The sequence below is a fragment of the Lasiodiplodia theobromae genome, assembly GCF_012971845.1.
Source record: "Lasiodiplodia theobromae strain AM2As chromosome Unknown scaffold_9, whole genome shotgun sequence".
Lineage (NCBI taxonomy): Eukaryota > Fungi > Ascomycota > Dothideomycetes > Botryosphaeriales > Botryosphaeriaceae > Lasiodiplodia > Lasiodiplodia theobromae.
The window spans coordinates 152,687-176,026 of record NW_023336585.1 but is presented as its reverse complement, the minus strand read 5'-3'; the positions used below and the strand labels follow the sequence as shown (position 1 = coordinate 176,026).

The 23,340-nt window shown below is 55.7% G+C and overlaps 6 protein-coding genes across 6 annotated transcripts; 2 read left to right on the top strand and 4 right to left on the bottom strand.

The window, feature by feature from the left end:
* Nucleotides 1-987: 987 nt before the first annotated feature.
* Nucleotides 988-4,704, top strand: LTHEOB_3450 (PGAP1-like protein; the record flags this gene model as incomplete). The annotated part of the gene is made up of 6 exons (XM_035512375.1): nt 988-1,563; nt 1,612-3,484; nt 3,535-3,898; nt 3,950-4,118; nt 4,173-4,399; nt 4,458-4,704. 6 exons carry the CDS (start codon nt 988-990, stop codon nt 4,702-4,704), a joined length of 3,456 nt encoding a protein of 1,151 aa, XP_035362538.1.
* Nucleotides 4,705-6,640: 1,936 nt separating this feature from the next.
* Nucleotides 6,641-9,539, bottom strand: LTHEOB_3449 (Alpha-n-arabinofuranosidase a; the record flags this gene model as incomplete). Its single annotated transcript, XM_035512373.1, has 6 exons — nt 6,641-8,130; nt 8,180-8,212; nt 8,262-8,338; nt 8,389-8,987; nt 9,040-9,222; nt 9,408-9,539. 6 exons carry the CDS (start codon nt 9,537-9,539, stop codon nt 6,641-6,643), a joined length of 2,514 nt encoding a protein of 837 aa, XP_035362537.1.
* A 1,810-nt stretch (nt 9,540-11,349) lies between these two features.
* LTHEOB_3448 (Alpha/beta fold family hydrolase) lies at nt 11,350-13,843 on the bottom strand (the record flags this gene model as incomplete). Its single annotated transcript, XM_035512372.1, has 3 exons — nt 11,350-13,311; nt 13,364-13,389; nt 13,720-13,843. The coding sequence occupies 3 exons, from the start codon at nt 13,841-13,843 to the stop codon at nt 11,350-11,352; spliced, it is 2,112 nt and encodes a 703-aa protein (XP_035362536.1).
* Nucleotides 13,844-14,800: 957 nt separating this feature from the next.
* Nucleotides 14,801-16,364, bottom strand: LTHEOB_3447 (Phosphatidate cytidylyltransferase; the record flags this gene model as incomplete). Its single annotated transcript, XM_035512371.1, has 5 exons — nt 14,801-14,839; nt 14,896-15,354; nt 15,404-15,750; nt 15,804-16,167; nt 16,218-16,364. The coding sequence occupies 5 exons, from the start codon at nt 16,362-16,364 to the stop codon at nt 14,801-14,803; spliced, it is 1,356 nt and encodes a 451-aa protein (XP_035362535.1).
* A 465-nt stretch (nt 16,365-16,829) lies between these two features.
* Nucleotides 16,830-19,313, top strand: LTHEOB_3446 (DNA repair protein; the record flags this gene model as incomplete). The annotated part of the gene is made up of 3 exons (XM_035512370.1): nt 16,830-17,321; nt 17,370-17,987; nt 18,297-19,313. The coding sequence occupies 3 exons, from the start codon at nt 16,830-16,832 to the stop codon at nt 19,311-19,313; spliced, it is 2,127 nt and encodes a 708-aa protein (XP_035362534.1).
* Nucleotides 19,314-20,774: 1,461 nt separating this feature from the next.
* Nucleotides 20,775-22,795, bottom strand: LTHEOB_3445 (Zinc finger RING-type protein; the record flags this gene model as incomplete). The annotated part of the gene is made up of 4 exons (XM_035512369.1): nt 20,775-20,804; nt 20,861-21,818; nt 22,035-22,525; nt 22,673-22,795. The coding sequence occupies 4 exons, from the start codon at nt 22,793-22,795 to the stop codon at nt 20,775-20,777; spliced, it is 1,602 nt and encodes a 533-aa protein (XP_035362533.1).
* Nucleotides 22,796-23,340: the final 545 nt, after the last annotated feature.

Below are 23,340 nucleotides of genomic sequence, written 5' to 3'. Positions count from 1 at the left end.
CGAGGAGATCGACCGGGATGGCGACCGGGATAAAAATAATGATGATCGGAAGCGACCAGGATTCGTGCAGCGCTGGCGGCTTGGGGGGCCACGCGTATTTTCTTGTCCTGCATCACCGTCGCCGTGCAACTCCAGTTTTGCGAGACAGCAGCGGCGGCCGTATGTATCATGGCTCAACGGCGCGGGGTGCTGCGGCCGTGTGCTCCCTTCTGCGGCAGGTGGGTGACACGCAGGCGCACCGATCGCGATGGGCAGATGCATTGTCACACGCGCAGCAGGCGTCGCGGGGGAGCGACACCCACGGTTGGCGCGCTGCGGGCATGATGCGCGATGGCGAGCTTGTTCATCCATCCCCTACGGCCGCCCGGCCTAGGGGCGGTGGGCGGTGGGCCGGCGCAAAAATATCACTCTGCGGGTGGCCTCTGCTTGGCCGCGTGCGCGAGCGAGTGGTGGTAGGGGGCTTCGAGATGGCCGGAGATTGTGGCCGGTCTAATTTGGCTGGCCTCTCTCGCAGCGGAGGCGGCCGGGCAGCAGGCTGTTTGCGGGCGGAAAAGGAGCGCTGAAACGGGGCATGCGCGCCTTGAGGGAGCCGCGCGACCCGGGCTAAAGCCGCGCCAGTCGTCGACCTGAGCAGGCAAGTCGTCAGGACGTCCAGCCGTGCTGCGATTGGAGCTTGTCGCGCGCATTTCCCTTCGCACGGGCTCCGCACCGCAAGCACCGCAGCTGGGCCGTCCCTACGCGCTCGCTGCTCAGAAGGCACGAACAGACCTCCTCCACCTCCGGCCGCGACCCAGTCCCACGAGCGACCCTCCGACCGTCTTGTGCCCCGGAGACTGGCCGAGCCAGAGAGCTGCCACTCGTTTTCCCCAGAGTCCTGCGAGTCGTCCCCCAAAAACCCGCACCGCCGATTCCGGTCCCCATCTTCACGCTGAGCGCCCGTCCCTCTTGGCTCCCCGGGCGATCGCTGCGACACCACGACCTGCTTAAATGAGGAGACGGTCGTCTGGCTCTGCGACCGACGAGGACGACGACAGCAGCGCCATTCCGGACGCCCCAGCTCCGCCAGCTCCTGCGTCGCGCTCGCCCGAGCATGGCGATAAGCGCCTCGACGACCTGACCACCTACACACCTCGCACCTCGACCGACGGCGTGGCCAAGGAGCGCCGCCGGAATAATGAGACTGTAGCCCGCGCTTCTCTGACAAAGTCGCGCGTCTGGTCCGAAGCCCAACCCGTCCCCGAGAAGGACCTCCAGCGCAAGATGCTGGACAAGGACATAATACCTGACGACATGGCCGAGGGCTACGCCCGCCGCCGCTCGCGATGGCGGAACCCGTGGTCCATCTCCACCCTGACCTTCGCCGTCACCGTCGCCGCCTTCGTCGTGCTCTTCGGCATCGTCCAGTCGTTTTTCACCCGCCAATTGGACCCCAAGGGCTGTGATATGTCTCGCATGTGGGCCGCCTTTGTCAAGTACGAGGATTTCGACACCGAGCACACTCGCTTCGCCAGCAAATACTCGTTGTACATGTACAGGGAAGGAGGAATCGATGAGGACACCAGGGTAGGCGTGTTTGAGGTGCAATGCCAGGTTGGAGCTGACGAATTGTAGGTCAAGGGAGTGCCCGTACTCTTCATCCCCGGCAATGCGGGCAGCTACAAGCAGGTCCGGTCCCTAGCTGCAGAGGCTGCCTACTACTACCACGACCACATCCAGAACGACCCCGACGCCCTCGCCGACGGAAAACGAGCATTGGACTTCTTCTCGGTCGATTTCAACGAAGATATCACAGCATTCCACGGACAAACGCTTCTGGACCAGGCCGAATACCTGAATGATGCCGTGGCGTACATTCTCTCCTTGTACCATAACCCGTCGCGGTCGATGCGGAGCTCCGACTTTCCGGATCCGAGCTCGGTTATCATTGTTGGGCACTCAATGGGCGGTATCGTGGCACGGACGATGCTCACCATGCCGAATTACCAGGCGAACTCGGTGAACACCATTCTCACATTATCCGCTCCGCACGCCAGGCCTCCGGTTTCGTTCGATTCGGACATCGTCAGCACCTACAAGAACATCAACGATTACTGGCGCCAGGCATACTCGCAACGTTGGGCCAATGACAATCCGCTATGGCACGTTACACTCATTTCGATTGCTGGAGGAGGTTTAGATACTGTGGTGCCTTCGGACTACGCAAGTATTGCTTCACTGGTCCCGGAGACCCACGGATTCACAGTCTTTACGGCGTCGATTCCGCATGTGTGGACAGGAATGGATCACTTGGCGATTACGTGGTGCGACCAGTTCCGGAAGAGCGTCATACGCGCTTTGTATGATGTTGTCGACGTTTCACGTCCCACGCAGACAGTCCCCCGAGCAGAAAGAATGCGGAGCTTTAAGAAGTTTTTCTTGACCGGGCTCGAGGACATTGCCGAAAAAACTCTGCCGCACAAGGATCCCAGAACCCTTTTAACGTTGGAGGATAACTCGAATTCCATCATTTCCCAGGGAGAACGCCTTGTTCTGCGATCATTCGGACAGCAGCGGAAGCCAAAGGCCTATCTTCTCCCCGTCCCTCCCCAGGGTGCTCCAGAGGGAAGGAAATTCACCCTCATGACGGACCAAAAAATTGATGCAACCGGAGAAAATGGCAAGCTGGAGGTTCTTTTCTGCAGCGTGTTCCCTCTGCAGGCAGGGCAGTCGGCTGCGATTTTTTCGATGGATATGGATCTTTCCGGAGACAGTTCTGGATCTACGCGCCTTGCGTGCAAGAACGCAGCGAGCGACGTGATCCAGCTCCCAGCGTCGACCAAGACCTCTCAATTCCCCTTTGACAAAGTGCAGCCGTTCTCATATCTCCAGTACGATTTGGAAGATCTTGCTGATCACCAATTCGTGGCGGTCGTGGATAAAGCGGTCGAGCATACCAATGGCTGGGTTTTGGCAGAGTTCAGTGCGCGGTCTGAAGCTCTCATCAAGACCAAAATGGGACTCCGCAAGCTCTTGACCAACGGGCTCCATGTGAAATTGCCCGCGAAACGGCCAATGGTCATGGACATAAAAGTTCCGGCCCTCCACTCCAGCCTGTTGGCTTACAAGCTGAACATCAACCCCAATGCCAAGGGTTGTGGCCATGGAGGAGAGCTTTTCGCTCCGCTATTGCGGCAGTACATCCAGGAGGTCTATGAATCAAAATTCTACGTCAATGCAAAGGAAGCTGACATCAACCTCCACGGAGTCGCGCCGTACATGCCACCGTCTTTCAAGCGTAACAAGTCTATGAGCGAGCTCAATGGCCTCTCTCTTCAACTTTGGACTGACCCTACTTGCGAGGCATCAGTGAAGGTTGACTTGAATGTCGACTTTTTCGGCAGCCTAGGTAAACTCTGGATGCGGTACCGGACCGTTTTTGCGACGCTGCCTCTGGTGGCAGTAGCCTTGGTCCTGAGGAAGCAGTTCAAGGTCTATGACGAGACAGGTATGGCTGGACAACCAAAAACAAAGAAGCTCTACTGACTGTTCTTCCAGGCATTTTCATGAGTTTTGCTGAAAGCATGAACCAATGTCTTCGCTCATCTATCCCCGTGCTCTTCCTTGCTCTTACATTCTGCGGCTTGTCTCTTGCAAGCGCTAGTCAATCTTCGTCATCATCCCATGGTTCGCATTGGTTCCCGTCCCGCAATGGCAATGCTACTGAAACCCCATCAGACTTCACCAAGAACGATCTTTTGCTCGGCTCGCAGGACACCTTTTTCTGGTTTCTTGTTCCGCTGTTCGGCCTGATGTGCACCGGCGTCTGCGTTGCGATCAACTACGTTACTCTCATCATCCTTCATGTCTTTGGGCTGGTTTACACTTGGGTGAGACCCGCACTACGGTGCGATGAGGGAAGGTACGATTCGGATGATCCGTGCAGAGAGACTTCAGGGCTGATCGCTATTAGACGGTCTCCGACGGCGTTTGCGGTTAGTTCGACGAAGCAGCGTGTAATCACCACCGGCGTCCTCCTTTTGATGGTTTCGACCGCTATCCCGTACCACTTTGCGTACATGGTTCTTTGCGTTGTTCACATTGCAACGACGACGAGATCTCTTAGGATTGCAAGGGAGACGGTATGTTCTTTTTCCCTAAAGGTTCACGTGAACGGAAGCACTGACCTACTACAGCACTCGGAAGCCAACTACAACTTCTTTAATTACTGCCAAACTATCTTAGTGCTAATGATCTGGATCCTGCCAATCAACATCCCCGTCCTAGTCGTCTGGGTTCGCAACCTGGCCGTTCATTGGTTGACACCATTCTCCTCCCACCACAACATCCTCTCCATCATGCCTTTCATCCTTCTGGTTGAGACCCTGAGTACCGGCCGGATGGTGCCCAGGGTGACCAACAGGTATGTGTTCATTGCTGGTCTTGCGGGCTGGCTCACAGCGTTGACGTTCGGCAAACAGGTTCCGCTACTTCACCAACATCCTCCTTTTCAGCCTGGCTGGCTACGCCGCCATCTACGGTGTCACCTACGCCTACCTCCTCCACCACATCGCCAACATTCTCTGCGCATGGTTGGTGGCGATCCACCTATCCTCGACCTCTCTCATCACCGTGTCGCGTAATTTCGGACACCGATTCGATAGTAGTAGCAGCAGTCGGCCGCCGAGAGAGGCACCGATTGGTGGTTTCCTCAAGAAGAGGCCTTAATTCAAACTCTCTATGTTCATTTTCCTCCTCCTCATCCTCATCCTCCGCCTCATCCGCCTCTTCTTGTTCTTCTTGTTTCCGCGAACTTTCGAGCGTGCTTTTGGAATTCAATCAAACTCATGTGGGAATAGAAGTGCTACGAGTTTCCTTTTTTTTCTCTCTTCTATTTGGTTATTTTATCTTCGTCTACGATGACCACACATCCTATCAGCATCGTTCATACAGGGGGGTCTTAATATTTGTTTTTCCCTCTGGGTATGGTCTTTTTCTTCTCTTACCTTTTTCTTCTTGATGTTGGGTTGGAGAAGCCTGGAAAGAAAGGGAGGTGCTTTGTCTTTGTGCCTTTTTTCTTCCTTTTTTTCTTCTTCTTCCCCTCTTCTTTCTGCTTCTGTTGCTTTTGAGTGGATGATAGATGAACTATCATCCCAGTCGGAAGCAGAATTTACCTTTTTTTTTTTTGGTGGGGGTTTTTGTTGGCTTTTGTTTTCTCTTGGGGGGATGGTGGGGGGCTTTTTTTTTTTGGGACAAACTACTGGATAAAGGGAACTTGGTTAAATAGGATCGTTGGAAGGAAAGGCAGCGGCAGCGGCAGGAAGCAGCAGCAGCAGCATCAGCATGAGCGATGAAGAGAGAGCAGCAGCAGCGCGCGCACACGCGCGAAGCAGAGCAGCAGGAAGAAAGACAGAAGTAGAAGAGTATCATCATTTTGACAACAACCAAACGAACGGATGGACCTCTTTCTCTCCCTTCTCCTTCTCCTTTTCAGGTGTTCTGCTGTTTTGGTTGTTGTTGTTGTCGTTGCGCTTTCTTCTTGTTGTGTGCGTTTGACGTCTATCGTTTCGTCTCGTCTCGTCTCGTCTCGTGCTGCTCTTTCTTTTAATCCTGCCTGCCTTCCCCTTCTTTCTTCGTTACGTCGTTGCGTATTCACTTCGTATAATAATTGGAACCATTGCTGTTGTTGTTGTCGTCGTCGTGGTTGGGAAAGGGAAAGGTAAAAAGAGGTTATCACACACATTGGGGAGGTTCGCGTTTGCATTGAGAAGGGCGGAGAAGGGTTTCTTTTTTTTTTGAGGACGGGAATAATAATTTGTGTATATGGGCTTCTTCTTCCCCTCCTCCCCACACTGGATGGATGGATGGATGGATGGATGGATGGATGGACGATAATGAAATGAAAGCGGGGATTGCATTGCGTCTAATGTTTGTTTGTCTCTCGAGGGTTCCTGTATCTAAGCAACGTGGTGGGGTGGTAGGTGGAACGTGATCGGGTGTTGGCGTTTCCTTTTGTTTTCTGTTCTTTTGAGATCTGCTGTCATTTTACTGCTTTTCAGTCAGTCGGTCAGCAATTATCAAAGGAGGCAGACTCCCTGCGGGGACCTCCTGGTGGAGGTATGCTTGGAGGATTTTAATCGAGGAGAGCGTTGTAATGACTTGCTTTGTTAGGGGCTGGGGGCGATCGTTGCTAGGTAGTTGAAATTCCAACTTTGACGTAAAGGCCAGGTCCTTGGTGGTGACTTGGCGCAACGGTTGTCGCGATAGTTGCGGTTCTGAGTGCAATCGCTGCACTTGATGATCAGGTGACGTTTTCATCTTATCCTTCTCTTCCTCTTCCTCTCCCTTCTTCTTATTCCTCCTCCTCTTCCTCAAACAAAGTTCCCACCCCCCATAAACCGTGAACTCTCTGACACACAGATAGGGCAACCGCGCACATCTCAGCCACAGCCACAACCACACAAATGATAGAAAGAAGGTAAGTTAGGGAGAAAAAAAAAGAAAATATTGCATTGAACAGGGGCAAACGAGCCCAGCCCCGGTTTGCCTCTTGCCTTACACTTCCTTACATTTCCTTTCCTTATGCCTTGCCTTTTTCCTTTGCCTTTTTCCTGAGGCCTCGACATACAATTCACCGACCACTCAGTGCCGATCAGTTCCCCACTCAGTCCTTCTTATTCTTCCACCACCCAAACCACCCACTCCCCTCATTCCTCACCCTGCGGCCCGGCGGCCCACCACCTTCCTTGAACCACCACCCACGCGTCCCGCTGACAGTCGGCCTATTCGTCGGCGGGCCCGTCCTCGTCGACGTGCTGACAAGCGTGACGACGGACTCCTGACTCACAACCGTCGGCGCGGCACCACTGCCAGCACCAGCCGTGATGGTCGACGTGCGCGTCGCAGTCCTGGTCAGCGTCTCGACCTCGGCCTCCTCGGTGGCCAGGCTGGTCAGCGTCACAGTGCCGGCAGCGCCGGTGGCGGTGCTGGTGAGGGTGACGACCTGGTTCTGGCCCGAGGCTGCGGTTTCAGTACCAACAACCGTGCTGGTGCTCGTGGTGTCGCCGCCGCTGGCTTCGCTGCCGCCATTGACGACGAGGACGGCGACGCACCACGCGGGAATCTGCAGCTCGAAGCCGCCGTTGCCGTCAGACGACGGCGTAGTCGTGACGGGGACGACGTTCTCGCCGTCCTCGATGGTGTTCTGGGCGTCCTCGGCGCCGGAGAGGGTGATGAGGGTGGCGGAGGTGGCGCCCTCGACGCGGGCCGTGACGGTTTGAGCGGCGTTGCCGTAGTTGGCGATCTTCAGGAACGTCTGCCCCTCATTCGCGGACGCGGCCCAGTACAAGGGCCCGAAGCCCGTGTCGGCGTCGACGGCGCGCGTGGTGCTGCCCCAGTGCTTGGCGAAGAGCTGCTGGACGTAGTAAGACGTCGTGCGGACGACGCCGCCGGGGTTCTGCGTGAAGGGGATCAGGTTGGGCGTCCACTGCGAGGCGTTGTACAGCTGGAGCAAGGGGGCGTAGGCGCCCATCTTGATGACGTCGGCGTTGCGCTCGAAGCCGAGCATGTAGACGGCCTCGGCGACGCTGCCGCCCATGTACGGGTAGTGGTCGCGGTCGGCCGAGTCCTCTTCGGTCTGCGTGGTGTACGTGGTCGAGAACTCGCCGACGAAGATGGGGATGCTGCGGTCGGCCTGGTCGAATTGCGAGAAGTTGCTGACCAGGTCCGGCGCGTCGGCGTAGTTGTGGTAGTCGGCCCACGTGCCCGCGGGCAGGGTGGCGGGCAGGCAGTTCGGGTCGGCGGTGGAGGCGATGATGGTGATGGACGGGTAGGCGGCCGTGATGGCCTGGTGGAAGGCGTTGAAGCGCTCCGGGTACGAGTCGCAGCCGCCGCCGAGGTTGTCTTCGTTGCCGATTTCGACGTGCTGCAGCGTGAAGGGCTCCGGGTAGCCGAGCGAGGCGCGGAGGGCGCCGTACTGCGTCGACTGGTCGCCGAGGATGAACTCGAGCTCGTCCATGACGTCGTTGACGTACGGAGTCAGGGCGTTGCCGGTGATGGGCGTGTTGCCGCCGGAGCCGAGAGCGAAGCCAGCCCAGACACCCAGGACGGGCGTGAGCTTCATGTCGATGCACCACTCGAAGTACTCGACCAGACCTATCAGGGGAGTCAGCCAAGTCCGAGAAGAGTCACGGGGGTTACTTACCAAGCGCGTCCGTGTTCGGGTAAGTCCAGGTACCTGATCAATGTTAGCACATGCGATTGAGAATCAGAAGGGAGATGCGTACCCTGACGGCCCGGACGGTTCTGAAGCGGCCCAAGTGTCTCGTTCCACTTCCAGCGGTTCTCGGGGCTAACACCTTCCCTGATGTACATGTTAGTAGAGACTTCTCAAGTTCCGGACACTCGACTTACAAGTTGTTGCCACCGGGGAAGCGCAAGAAGGTACCACCCATATCGTCCAGAACATTAGCAATGGCAGGCTGCAAGCCATTGGGCCTGTTGTGGAAAGTGGTGGGGTAGAGCGTGACGAGGTCGAAGTGGAGGGTCGAGCCGGCAGTCTTGCCGCCATCGAACGTCAGAGTCCAGAGGTTGTTGCCGTCAGGAGCCTGCTTGACCGGGAAGTTGCACTGATAGTAAGTGTAGGCGCCGCCGTTGCTGGAGACGTCGATCGAGTGGCTGGCATACTCGGTGCCGCTGTCCTTGCCCACGAGCTTAATCGTCACTTGGCCGGAGTAGTCTCCCTTGATGAAGAAGGAGCTGAAGTACACGTCGGCGTTGACGAGGATACCCCAGTAGCCCTCGTTGCTGAAGCCGACCTGGCCAGACGAGCCGTCCGGCACTGCAACGGCAAGTGAGTGCGGAATGGCAGAAGTCAGCGGATTGCCCGAGTCGACCGACAGGGTCGTATCTCCAACAGCACCATAGGCCGTCAGGGTTTGATCGTCGCCCTGGAAGCCGTTGTTGCGGAGGAGCTGGCCAGTAATGCCGCCGTCACCAGAATGGTTGATGTCCTGAGCGAACCGTCAGTGCTTTGTATAGGGAGAGTGCTCGAGCAAGGCTTACCTCAAACATGAACCCATACATGAACGGGGACGTGGCATTGCCACCGCTCGTATGAACATTCAGGTTGATGCCTGCAGCATGTCCAACAAGGGCAGCGCCGGCGGCTAAGCCGGTGATGGAGGAGATGAACCCGTGCATCTTGGCCTCAAGGAAACGAAGAAAGGCAAGCTCTAGAAAGCGAGCCTGTGCTGATGAGTGACACCAAACATGCTGGGTCGACGGCCATCTTTATAGCTGTGTAATGCTGTCGTAAAACATCAATTGATGCAGTGCCGTGATGGAGAGCACAACATGGCTGATGCCAAGCCCGCACGGCACGGGTGTATCACGAGGACGAGACTGCCGGCCCGTGGAAAAGTCGCGCTTACTGCTGCGGGAGAAGTGGCGCAGTCGCGATACTCGTACGAAGGCGTAGGGGTACCGAGGAAAGAGGTATCGTCCACGATGCCGTTTGGGGTGGTGGAGTGAGCGGTGTTGTCTGCGGCTAGGACAAGGTGCATGCTCTGTTGGGGTCCCGCCGCAGCGCATTGGACAGAGACATGTAGTGGTTTGCTTGGCTCGGGTGGTGCTGCTGCCCCGCATTGGTTGACGTTGCGTCATTACCTGCGAACCATTTTAGTCCAACCTGCGAACTACCTACCGGCCCCACGCTGGCAGTGGGCGAGCCTCCGAGGAGCCGCGCGCCTCTACCGTCGCCGCGTACGTCGGCGGCCCCGCTGCCAAGTTGCGCTTATTTTTGGCTCTGCTCTGCTCATCGCGCCCTGCATACTTGGCTCATACTTGGCTCTTGCTCACGTGGCCGACATGGAGCAGTAATACAAGCTTCTTAGTCAATGCTGTGTTTATGTCTCAATGTCCGCCTTTCGGCTCCACCGCAGGACTTCCCGATGCGTCCAACTCCAGTCCAGACTCGCACGGGAATATTTTAAGTGGACCTGTCTAGTGCCACTTCCAGCCGTATCCGTGGATTCACTATCAGCCCTTGACCTTCCTGTGGACTGCTTACCGGCGCTTACACCGCACACTAAGTAGAGAAAATTTTTCCAAAACGCCGGCGGCACTTGAGAATAGGCAGAGATAGCAGTTCGACACACTTCTGTCGGCGCTGTGAAGTGGAAACTTGAAGTGTGTCTACATGTATGTTGCGGGGATCAAACTTCGCGACGTCTAAAAAAGGAAGGTTTGCTTAAAGCAGGGCATAAGGCTATTCCGCATGCAAGCCATCTCCCGTCTTCCAATAACGTTGCGCACTACCCCACAAACAGCGCCGAGAGATGCAGCATTGATCCTGGCATGGCAGTCAGCCAGATCGACCCTCCTGATGAGCATGGCCTGCCGTGTTGGTACGAAAATCGAATGTCACTTCTTCCCAGCGATGATGTACCCCACCCGTCTCACGCTGGTGCCTGGACTCCGCCAAGGTGCGGAAATGCAGCGGAATTTGCTTGGGGGAATGAACCTGGATCGACGAGATCGACTGTTCCTGTTCCTGGAGGAAGCTCCGACCAATCACTTTGCCTCGGTGTTTCAACTGAAGGACTCGAGTTCGTCCGCATCGATGGTACTTGTGCCCCTCGATAGGATGCTTACTACAGTAGTGCGGGGGACCATGTTTCAGCTTTTGGTACCTGTTAGCGCTGAGTACGCGGGATTTTAATAAACACCTGCGCCATTAAACTCTCTGTGGGATGATCTTAATTTATCCTCCAAGACGTCTTGTCAATTGATCATCTGCGGGAGCATACACATATTCCACACCATAGCTTTGCACCCAGTAAATGCACCATTCCTACCCTGGAAATGCGAGCCGCTGACAGTACTCACCCACGAGACACACCAGTCCAACACTTGTAAAGAAACACCGTCTTTGAATTTTCTACCTGATTTCTAATCTACCAATAGCCTAGGGATACATGTGTTCGGAGGCGTCGAATCCCTGGCCAGCAGTAGCAGAGAGCCCCTCTCTCTGAGAATACATTTTTCAAGAATGGCTGTAAAGCAATAGAATCCCCGGGGGTATCGTGTCCCAATGCGCCTTCCGAATGCCAGAAGACCTGAAGTGTCCATGACCTGACTGAAAGACCACTCATCCTTTAGAACACAGAAAACAAAAAAAGAAGAAAATCTCGACAGAAGATGACGAGTCGAAACTTGAAAAAGTTAAGCCCAGCAGCAACCGTGCCAGGCCTCTCCGATGATCCTTTCTTGCCCTCCATCAGTGCGTCGAAGCATAGTTGTGCCTCAACTGACCAGGAAGGCAGGGGCAAGGCGAGAATCCAACCATGTTGTTCAACCTTGAACAGTGGTGGGCTACAAGGAGGCCAAGATGTCAAGCCACTTCTCACAATCGTCAATATCGTCATCGGCACCATCATAACCGGCGACAGGAGCAGCACTGCGGCTGGCCTCGTCCTCTTCGCCCAGCTTGCCGCGGGCATTTGGAGAAGCCGAACGTGCAGCACCCCTACGGCCATTAACGCCGCCGGCAACGCCGTTCTTCCTGACGCGCTTCTTGCTCTGCGGCGTGTCTCCTCCCACAACCGAATCTTTCGCTCCACTTCCTCCATCGTCACTCTGCGTCGGAGTGCTGCTGTACATGAACTTGTTAGGCAAGTTAGAGGTGCTGCTGCTGCCGCCGCCGCCAGCTTTGCGCTTAGCCTTGGTCGTGCGCGTGTCGATCTTCTTCTTGAGCTTCTTCTTAGGAGGCTCCGCTCCATTTGCTCCGTCGTCACTCTGGGTCGGAGTGCTGCTGTACATGAAAGTGTTGCGACGAGGCACGTTAGAGGTGCTACTGTCAGCCTTGCGCTTATTATTAGCCTTGGTCGTGGTGCGCGTGTCGGTATCCTTCTTGAGCTTCTTCTTCGGACGCTGCTCCTCCTCCTCGCCATCGTCGTCGTCGTCCTGAGTAGTCTTGGCCGCCGTCGAGGAGGCCGAACCCGAAGCAGAACGCGCACGAGAACGGGAACGGGAACGGGAACGAGAACGAGAACGGCTGGCGGACCTCTTGGCCGGCGTTGCGGAGTTGTAGTAGGCCTTGATGGTCGCCGCCGAAGTCGTCATGGGCGCGATGGCGGCGCGCTGCTTGCGACGAGGAGGAGGAGTGGAGGGGACGCTGGTCCTGAACTGAGAGCTGTCGTCCTGAGCAGAAGCCCTGGATGCGGAAACAGAGCGACCGCGCTTGGTGGAGATGGAAGGGCGGCGCTTCTTGTGGCCGTTGGCGGCGGTAGCAGTGTCCTGAGTAGTGGCGCTGGCTCTGGAGCGAGCGAAGTTCTCCATGTAGGTGGTGTTCTTGGAACCACCGGCGTGTCTGCGGATAGCTTTGTTGGCGGAGCTTCCGGCGGAACCGTTGGCGGCGGGATAGGTAGTAGCATCGCGCGCCTTCTTGGTAGTCTTAGGAGGAGAAGCACTTGCGGCTCTCGCTTTGGTCTTGGAGGCGCTCTTGATGGTCTTAACGCCACCATTAGCCTTACTCTTCTTGATGACCATGGGCTTCTCGCGCTCCATGAAAAGAGGACTAGAAGAGTAACGGCGACGGCTGGCAGAAGGTGCGGCTTGATAAGCAGAGGCTTGCTGCAGACCGCTCACGGAGCTTGTCTTCGAAGTGCTGTGGCCGAGAGAAGAGTACTCTGGCAGACGGAACTTCGGCTGCTTGAGTCCGTATGGGTTGAAGACGGCGCCGAAGGCCCCATCGTGCTGCTCGGGTAACTCGGTGTTAGCCCTGGGGCTCTTGGGGGCCCAGATGTAGTACTTCAAGACGCGGACCTTCTTCTTGGGCGGAGTGACGGGCTTGGGCGCGGGCTTGCGGCGAGAACGCTCGCGCTTCTTAATGGCAGAGCTGGCAGGAGAGGATCCGGTCGCAGACTTATCGCGAGAGGTAGCTTGGCGGGGCTTCGCGCGAGGCGTCTTCTTGCTCGTAGGCGAGCGCTTCTTGGATGTATCGGTGTCCATGGAGGTAGCAGTGGAGCCAGCGAGGCGAGACGACGTTGATTTGCGAGGAGTGGCGGGAGTGCCAGCGCCGCCCGATCCAGGCGACATGTTTGCGATCGCAGCTGAGTTAGCTTGGAGTGAGATGGTCAGGGTTTGGCCGAAAAGACGGCGCTTGGAGGATGAAGGCGGAGTGTCGGCTGGAAGGGTGCGGTCGGTGGACGAATAGACAGGAAATGATGTAGAACTGTTCGCGCGCACAGTAGCGCCGTCATGAATAGCAGTGAAAGGAACAATAGTAGCAGGCAGCAGGCCGCCGACACGACCGCTATTGTTGCTAGTGGCTGGCTGTGTTTCATGGTGAATGACGTCGAGCCCCAGGTGGGCTGCCTTCACTTACAGTTTGCGCGTCCGCCTCACCCTCACCTGCGCCCATATTGTCCTTACCGTCGATTTGCGAGCTAATCGTGATATTTTCGCCCTGTCCATGTAATCGACACGTTCAAACGCAGCGCATGGCGCCGACGAGATTGTAGTGTAGAACCCATACTTGCTCAATCCAAGAAGGCGCTGCCTGAGAGAAGCTGAAGGAAGGCGAGAACAAGAAGAACGTTCTAGCCCAAAACTAAACTGAGGTAGTCTCGAGTTTGACACAGTCTTCCGTGGCTGTCAGCATTGCTCAGGTGAGGCGAGTAGAGAAAGAAACGTACGTGCTCAACCCGCTTGTTTCCGGTGCATTCGCGCTGCCTCACCCACCGGCGGTATCAAGAACGATTCTCATGCTGCGCCTCGCGCATTCGTGGAGGCCGCTATCGCGAATGCCCTTGAAGGCGTAGCGGACGGCGCTATAACCGGGCAATGATGACTTGGAATGCCACATGACGGCGACGGTGGATAGTCGCGCGCGTCGACCGCAGCGTAGAAAAGAAGCAAACAACCAGGATAAACAGGTCGGGTTCCCTAAATGGAGCGCACAAGAGCTTTCCACACCAATTAGGAAGGCTCGACTTTGATCACCGCCGCTTTCGTGCCGCTGAAAAAACACCTTACGCCCATCTTGGCAACTATCGCGTCTTCGAACGCGAGTATTCTAGTTGACCGATTCTAGGAAGGAACAGCCGAAAGACCAATGCTTTTGAGTCTCTCCTTATGTGGTCTGGATAAGCTTAACCATCTGTCGTCATGCGGAGATCCGCTATGCTTCGCTTCGCGCTGGCGCCGCCTCAAACACCGAGCGCGGACAGGACCCTGTTCCTTGACCTTACGTCACTCAGGGCCTGAAAAAAAATTTTGAGTTCAAAGAGTATAGGCACTTTCGAGAAAGAAATGGGTATTGGATTGTTCTAAACAGCACTTTCCCTATGGAAGCTTCCACCCTCAATCGGGCTCTTCGTCCATCCACTCAGTCAAAGGCTGCCGTCCTTCTACTACTTCCACGCTTCGCTGCTTTTGTTGCGGCGTCATGCCCACTGAGACATGCTTGTACGCATCAAATTACAACGCCTCAAATCATGTGTCTCGTAGACACAATAGCACCTAAGAATATTGTGCCTTTGCAGCTGCAGTGGGATCGGAAAAAACGCTCGGTTTGTGATAGGTGGAGGTAGATGAGGGGTTGTAGTCGCCAAGACAGCCAACCCCGACTTCAACATCATCGGCCAAAGGAGAAGAGGAAAGAGCTAAGTATGATTACACACAAAAAGGGCTGCGCACGGCCGTTGCTGAAGCAAGGGCACTGGGGACCCCAGAGATATTAGCGTCTCGGATACGCGGGTCGCGACGTGGTGCAAAAAAGCTTAGTAGAAAGAAAGAGCTGATCCTTCGATCAAACCTCAATTCATCTCCGCTTGAGCTCATCCGAAAGATACTCGAGAACCTGGGTTGATGATTAGATAAGGCGCTTGTTGGGAAGGCGACTCGCATAAGACTTACGGCAGAGGGAATAACACCCTGGTTCACAAGATGCTTGCTCAGGCCCTTCACCACTTCCATCTGTTGCTCCGGAGTGAGCCCCGTAATGGCCTGCTCGATGACACCGCCGACGCTCGCCTTGTACACGGCGATGAAGCTCGAGTAGTACATGAAGGCGAAGAAACCCATGATGAACTGGCAGTCCATGCGATCCGTCATGCCACCGTGTCCAGGAATCGAATCGCCAAAGTCCTTGATCTTGAACGTGCGCTTCAGGCCCGACGCGAAGAAGCCGCCGAATGGAGCGATAAGGGAAGCGAAGGTCGCGAAAACGAGAATGTGGAACTGCATAGGCGCGACGGTGACCTTGGTAGGGAGATGGGTCCAGTTGGGAGGTATAAAAGGGAGGCGGTAGGTGCGGGGGATAAAAACAGGGTTAACTTCACACTCCAGACCGGTGAAGATGTTTGCTCCGAGGTCCTGTTTCTTTGTTGGCCGAGATTAAAGAGGCGAGAAGATGAGGACTTACATTGACGGGGCAGATAAAGTACTTGTAGCGCATCAGGATGTTCGTCAGGAGCACGCCAAACAGGATGGTGAAAACCCATGCGCCCAGGAAGCCTTCAACCGTCTTCTTGGGCGAGATCTTGATGAGCTGGGTTCGGCCGAAGGTGATACCGCAGATGTAGGCAAAGATGTCGTTCGTGATGACCAGGGAAACTGGCAGGAAGAACCAGATCATGCCCTCGAAGATGTTGTTCATGATGAAGTGCGCTTGAACAACAATGAGATACAACGCCATGTGAGTCCAGGCGAACTGAGTAAACTGGAACTTGTAGTGTCCCTTCTGGAGCGATCCGACAAAGAACACGAAGCCTAGAAGAATGTCAGCGAATTATTCCGGCAGACTGAGCGCTCGTGGTACTTACCAGTGACGTAGAGCATAAAGCTGATAAAGCGGTGGTGGGTAGCAAACGGGAGGAGGATCTTGTCGACGAGGATAATGTGCTTGAAGTAGTAAATGACGCTCTCTCCGTACAGGAAGTACATTGTCGTACCCAAGAAATACCAGTTCAAGCTCTTCGTAAACCTCAAGCTCCGGGCGCGGCTAGGTACGTTGGAAATGGCGATGACCTCCTTGAAGGAAATTATCTGGACCGCAGTTACGATTATGATGATGTAGATGTGTCCGGCGAACATGGCCCAGAAAAAGGCGGCGATCATGACCAGCGTCCAGATAGTACGGGTAATGAAGGTTTCCTTCTTCTTCTCGTAGTCCGACTTGGGCGGTTCCTGTTGCCTGTTAGCCGCCGGTATCTTACAGCGCATGGCGGTACACCCACCTCTGGCTTCGCGACAGCGCCATTCCTCGTAGGGCTGCCGGGCTCGGAGTGCGGCTCGCTGAGCTCAGACATGGACATTCTCCTGCCCTTGCCGCTGCTGCCGCTGCCGCGGTGTTGGAACTTGACGTCCTTCCTCGGCTTTGTCATGGTTGCGACGGGTTCACGGCGGTGCTAACAACCACGGATTTGCCCCAGCTCTTTCGCAAGCTTCTGACGGTATAAATCCGCGTCGAATGGGGGCTGGCAGGCAGAAATGGGAGCTGGCGCGCTCCTCAACGTTTTCGCGCTTGGGCGGAGCACGGAGCAGGGCGGAGCGGTCGCTAGCAAAGGCGAAGGTAGGTGATTTGCAGCGCGCGTCTGGATGACGAGCGACTGGGCGCGGGGCTCTGGCGAGCGATATAGGCTTTGAGGGCGGATGGCGAGGTGAGGGAATGAGGGAGCGCTGCGGAGGCTGCTGATCTACGTCAACGACGCGCCAAGGCTGCAAAGCACCTGGCAGCGAGGCCCACATGTGAACGCCGCCGCCCGACGCCTGAACCCCGGCCGCCTATCATCTCCGCGACGCGCCGCCTCAATTACCTGCGCCGCTACTCGTCCGCACCCGTCAATGGCATGGCCCTCGACGACGACGACTTCGGCTCCGCCGACGACCTCGACGACCTGCCCGAGGAAGCTGTCCGCGAGATAGAAACCCAGGCCTATGCCTCGACCCAGCAACGCCGTCTCTCCAATGCGCCGTCTGCCGCGGATGCGTATGAGCACCAAGCCCCGCCACAGGCAGATCCGCCGCCATCCGAATATGACTTTCCTGACGCCAACGACATACAGCTGGACGGCCAGCCTCTTCTCGCCAAATTGCCCCAAACTAACGTCACCGGCCCGCCCCAGCGCTTCGGAGGAAATACTGTCCGCAACAATGCCATCACGCGACGGACCGCCCAGGACCTGGCCGCCGACCGTCGCGAGCCCCTCTACGAGCATCGTCTAAACAGACATGCAAGGAACAGCAACTACGACCTTGCTGCGCCCTCTGTACAACAGTCACTCGCCGCCGACGACTGTGCCGACGCCAGCATAGAGGAATTGAGAACCAAGATTGACGAGGTATAACAGAATCGCGCATTTGTGGGAATCCATTGCTGACGGTCGCAGCTTCGAAATGAGATCGACAATGCCACTCGCGCGAAGAATGAAGCTCTGGCTCAGGTTCAGAGGAAGGCCGGCGAGGCTTCCATTTTGCGCATGAAGCTACAGAAGGCAGACAAGGAACACATGAACGCGCTCGCTTCCAAGAAAAAGGCCAACACCGAAAGGGCCGCCGCTCTCGAGGCACAGATCGCAGCGCTGAAGCGGGAACTCGACAAGACCAAGAGCGAGTACAAATTCCTAGAGCAGGACTTCAAGACGGAGACCGGCAAGCCAAAGTCTCGGCGGAATCTGAAAGATGGTACTGTCAATGGCAATGCTAGAAAGGCCCAGGAAACTACGCCTAAGAGGACCCGGAGAGCTGAGTTCGGAGATGGTTTCGATGATGGCGGTGTCATGGAGGTGTCCCCCAGCAAATCGCGGGACAAGTCAAGAAATGGAACTCCCAAACAAGGCGCGAAACGGAAACGAAATGCTCTTGAAGCAAGTCCGGCCAAGCCCCTCCCGCTCGCGGAGCCGCAGCCGCCCCAAGTGCCGGAAGATGATGGACTTGTTGCAATGCAGGATGTTGAACCTGAAGATGATCTTCTTGCGAACGTCAGCAAAACTGACAAGAAATTCAAGGTGAGAATTTCTTTCCAACGGCCGAAGCTCTGCTAATTTTGTAGCTCCTCAAAAGGCTTATGAACCATCGGCCGACGGGTTCGCGGGTGAGAACCTTTGAGGCGTTTACCGAATTTGCTTTCCCATCATTACCCGATCGTCTCCTCTCCTCTGTCGTTTATGACGGGATATCTTTGTACCACGACGAATCAAGCGATTTCTCAATTCACTTTTGTAGAATTCTCTTATCGTTATGGGACCGCTGTGCGCAGGAGAGTTATGTAAGCTACACTTCAACACTATTGCCAGATCTAGAGCTGATTTTCTCAGTATCACCCTTTGCATATCATCCTCGACACCCTACAATTCGTTCTCTCTTTCGAGTCGCTTGAGAAGACGGCGTCTTTGGCCGAAGAGATCGTGCCGTTGGTTCAGTCTTCGGCAAGCCTCGTTGTCTGGACATCCCTAGACAATCCTGAACTCAAGCAACACATCGACCTCCACGAGTGTCTTCGCCTCATGATTACCGTTTCTCGAAGCTGCATACATGACACCGAAGCCACGACGCGGTTCTGGTCCCTCGTCTCCCGTGACTTCATCAGAGCCCTCTTGAAATCCCCACTCCTCTCCACCCTCTCCCTCACCGTCCAGCTCCTCGCAACAAGCATCACCCCCACAACCTTCGGCCCCATCCCCGACTTCGACCCGGCGGAGCTGCCCTCCGACCGCATCAAAGACATCACCGTCACCGACCACCTGACGTCCCTCCTCCAGGACACGCCATCCCTCGTCCCCTCGCAACAACCCGCGCGGTGGTCCTTCCGCCTCACGCTCCTGCACACCTTCGCGGCCTGTCTGCACTCACCCGCCGCGGCCGCGGCGCTGGCCACGCACAAGTACTTCCTGGGCCGCCTGCTGCTGCTGCTCAACGACGCCGTCGCGACGCTCTACGCGACGGCGCCGCGCACCCCGCTCGCCGCTACGCTAGCTGCCATCGCCAACGTCGGCACCCGCGTCGCCTTCGTCCTCGCCACCGACCCCGCCACGCGCAAGCTCGTCGACCGTCCGGCTCGTCTCAAGGCTGTGCAGGGCGCTAACCATGCGCATTTGGTTGCGCTGACGCGGCTGGCGTTTAGTGACGTCGATGATGACGGCGAGGAGGAGGAGGATGGTGGTGAGGGCGATGATGTGGGGGGAGTAGGGGGGTTCGGCAGCGCGAGAGTGCTGGAGGCGGGGATCGAGGAGGAGGTCGTGGATATGGCGCATCAGCTGCTCGACGAGTATTTGAGTCCGCAGGAAGGAGAGGAGCTGGTGAGGGTTTTTAGTTCTGGGAGGTCGATTGCGTGAGCTGTGTGTGGGGTGGTGGTGTGTTTGGGTGTAAAGTTTTGGGGCGGGTTGGGTCGAGGTTTCCTTCCCCCCTTTTTTTTTGTCGATTTCTCTTGATACCATTTGAGTTTTTTTTTACTCTACTTTGGGGAGAGGCGAGCATAGCGTGGATGGGTATTGCATATAAGGGAATGATTCTACTTTTTCTTCGTCCTTTATGGGGCGGCGATACGAGCGGAGGGGGATGGATGAAGTCTTGTATAAACCTGCTTTACGAAGACTTAGCAGTCATAGAAAAAAGTATAATATCGGGAATACGAAAATATGTTGGAACGATATGTATTCATCTTCACTCTGGAAATCATATGATCAAGAGGAATTGAGGGCTGGACGACTGGAGTAGGCCTTCGTGAAAAAAATAAATTGGGGGAAGATGTCACGACGGCATGAGTGGAAGAGGGAAAAGGCCAGCACAAATCAAATTACCCCAATCCTATCCTTACAGCAGCGTCTGTGTATCTTGCTCATATCTTGGCTGGCTTGTGTTCTCAATTATATGTGTACTGCGGTGTCCTCGTATCTCCCTGCTCGTGCTTTCACCTTTTGTTTCCCTGGACATTTGCGCGATGCTCTACCTTTCCCATGCCTCCTCAGACTGAACTGCACTCTGTCAAATCATTCCGAAGAGCAGGAAACCCGAAGAAACGAAGGATGGAGCGAAAAAGCAAGATACGAAAGCTCAGAAGCCCTCTCCGCGTTCTTTCCATTATCTGTATAAATAATCAACCAATCAATCCGCAACCTGATCTACTCCGGTACACACTTCCCCCTATCCCAAGCTTTCTTCTTTACAATATCGAGAAAACCGCCAAAAAAGCAAAATGTAAATCCGAAGAGAGGTCAAAGTGTACAAACGAAAGGTATCAAGGGGAAAAAAAGTCACCGAATGCCGCCATACCATCTCTCCTCACACAACACGCAACATTCTCGTTCATCGGGCGATAGGAATAAGTTCAATAGGTAGGAGAAGAGAAAGAATCATCATTTCAGCCGTGAAACCCCCCCAACCTTCACCACGCAACCAGTCAGCCACCTAGCCAGCCCAACCTGCCTGCGCCCATTTTTCTATCTCCGCATGGGTTTAATTCCTTTCGCTAAATCCACCGGTGCTGCTATTTCGAGAAAGGAATAAGAGGTCCGCTCGCTCGCACCTCTGAGGTCGACTTTAAAGAGAGCTCTCTGCCGGGTTTCGTTGTTTTTGTTTCCGCGCGCGCACGCAGTTTACTATAAAACTCCTCCCTAGGCCACTTTATTAAAAAGAGGCGAGAAAAGATTTAAAAGTCAGACAAACCGCCCTCAAAGAGTCTAAAAGTTATTTTTTTTGTTGCATGTGTTGTTTCTTCTTAGGAGCGGAATAAACTCCTTAGCCGCTCACCGATTCCTGGCCTCTCTGTACCTCCGTGCGATGTAGCACCACCACCACTACCTCCACCACCTGCTGCTAAAGCCATGCTGTGTCCCATGTTGCTGAGTGCCCGACTAAAGCTGTGTCTCCGGCGAGGACGTACGACAGTGACGTGCGTATGCGAGGTGTGACCGCTACCGCGCAAGACGCGGTCGTGATCGTCAAAGGAACCTTCCCAGATACGCATGAATGGCTCATTTGTCTGGTGGCTGTAGCGATGGTGACGCATGGTCGGCTGGTCCGAAGCATCTTGGAAGAGCGGCGGGGGGAAAGTTGCGGAGTGGGGGATGCCGAAGAGGGGGAAATCGAAGGGCGAGCGCGTACGGGAGCGAGGAGCGGTGCCGATAGAATAAAAGGACGTCGTGTACAGGCCGCCGGGCATGTTAGGAACGAACTGATCATCGGGAAGGTTTGATGAGCCACCGCTACCGCTGTTATTGTTGTTATTGTTGCTTCCCGGGGGATTACCGGAATTGCCGCTTCCAGGTCCAGACCCAGATCCAGATGAACCTGCGGCTCCGCCGCTGGGGCCTTGTCCTCCTTGCTGACTTCCCTGGTTATCCTTCTTCTCGATACCTTTCCTACAATGCGGGCAGGTATCGTGCTCGCGCAGCCATGCCTCGATACATTGACCATGGAACCAGTGACCGCACGGAAGCTCTGTTACTTCTTCACCGATCGGGACCTCATCCATGCAAATACTACACTCGCCGTGAAGCTCGCTGTCTGGAAAATCCGGCGGAGAGTCAGCAGCGCCAACCATTTTACGATCGACACGCTTCTTCGGTAGAGCTGCGATTGCCTCTTGAGAGGCCGGTCCCGGGGCGTTGCCTGTAGCATTTTGCTCCATCAACTGAGAGATAACGCGATCAAGAGCTTCCTGGCTGTACACTGCATCTCCATGGGCGGCAAGTTGTGGGTTGAGTAGAGAGGCAAATAGAGCTGCAAGCGGATTCGGTGGTATGCCGCCTTCGCCACCGGGTGATCCGGGACCGTGACCACGGTCTCGTGCGGAAGGAGGCGGACCAAACGCACCACCACCTAGAATACCGGCAATTACCCTATGCTAAGTTAGCAGATGCAAGTGAAAGCCTACTAGCCATATAGCAAGCTAAGAAACGTCTCGCGACCACGGGGCATTCAGCCCTAGAGGACGAAAGCTCCAAAAGATGCAAATAGTGCAGGTGACCGGCCGTCCCGTTTGCAAGTACGCAGCACCAGTGTAAGGCTGCTGAAAATAAAGATGTCAAAGAAGTAGCCGGAATCTGAAAACTTACTCATGAAGGCTATCGGTAGGCTCAACATGTGGTCCCGGGTTGTTCGCGTCCCGTGGGAATAGTCTTGCGGTTGACGTGTAGGTGTAGTGTGGACCGCTACCTGACCTAGTCTCTTCTCTCGTTGACGAACCAGGCTGGCCCTCCTCACCGTGCTCATTCGGTCGCTGTGAAGCCCCAGTAATTCCCTGCATCATAGTGGCGAAATTACGGAACAAGGGGTTTACAAAGGCATTGGGCTCGCCAAATTCGCCGTGATTATGAGTCTGCCCCCGGGGTCCTCCAAAAGTCGTTGACCAGGTGCCGGTGATGGAGTAACTGTTGGGACCGTTGCGCTGTAGACGGATTCCTGGCGGGAAACCGTGGATCGGATCGGGCACGCCTTCTTCAGGGTCTGGCGCGTTCCAAGGATTGTGCGTAAAAGGATTAGGCTCGTCCTCGGAGTCGTCCTCGAGGTTCAGATGGTCGTCGCGGGGGTCGTGGTCGGGTTCAATCTACCGCGCACGGTTAGCAGGGGATGTTTTGGGACAGAATGCGGTTGTGGCAATTGGCGTTGCGCATAACAGCGAGTGATTATGCGCCCCGGGAGCTAAAGTACATGGGCAGAGTAACGTGGGGAGAGCTGCCGGCTGATAACTCACAATTTCGGTGAACTCGGAATGACAGTCAGGATCAGGGCATGTCAGACCATGCTCGTCCCGGTACCACTCGTTTTGGCACTCATGGCAGAAGACCATCTCGCGATTTGCCTGCGGGGTGCTCATGGCGACCGGGTCACAGCCGTGACGCGCGTGCTGGTGGCAATGTACTTATGCGCGGGCAAGGCCAACAAAGGACAGCGGTTTGGGCACTTTGCGGGGCCAGAAATGCGACCAAGATGGCCAGGCGCGGTGAGGAGATGGCAGACGGGCGCGACACAGGTGAGAACGCGGATGTGAGGCGGCGCGAGGCTGGTCTGGAGTTTGGGGTATGTAGCTGCGATGTCTCGGATTGGCGGCGGGTGTGCAGCAGGCAGGGTTATGTCATACGCCGGGGTCGGGTGCTCGTTGCGGGGAGGCCAGGTGAGCTGGAAGGCGCGGGCACAAGGTTGCGCGAGGGATGAGAATGCTGTACAGGCGACGGGAGCAGCTGCAAAGGGAGCTGGTTAAGGATGGGGCATCGGACGAGAGCGGAGGGCGGGAAAGCTGGATTGCCAAAGGGTGCGGGCTTGATGGAAACGCAATCGACCAGCTGTGACGCGCTGTTGCCAAGCTTTTCCGACCGACGCACGAGTCGCGCCCACAGTCCAAGGGTCCACGAACTTTCGAAC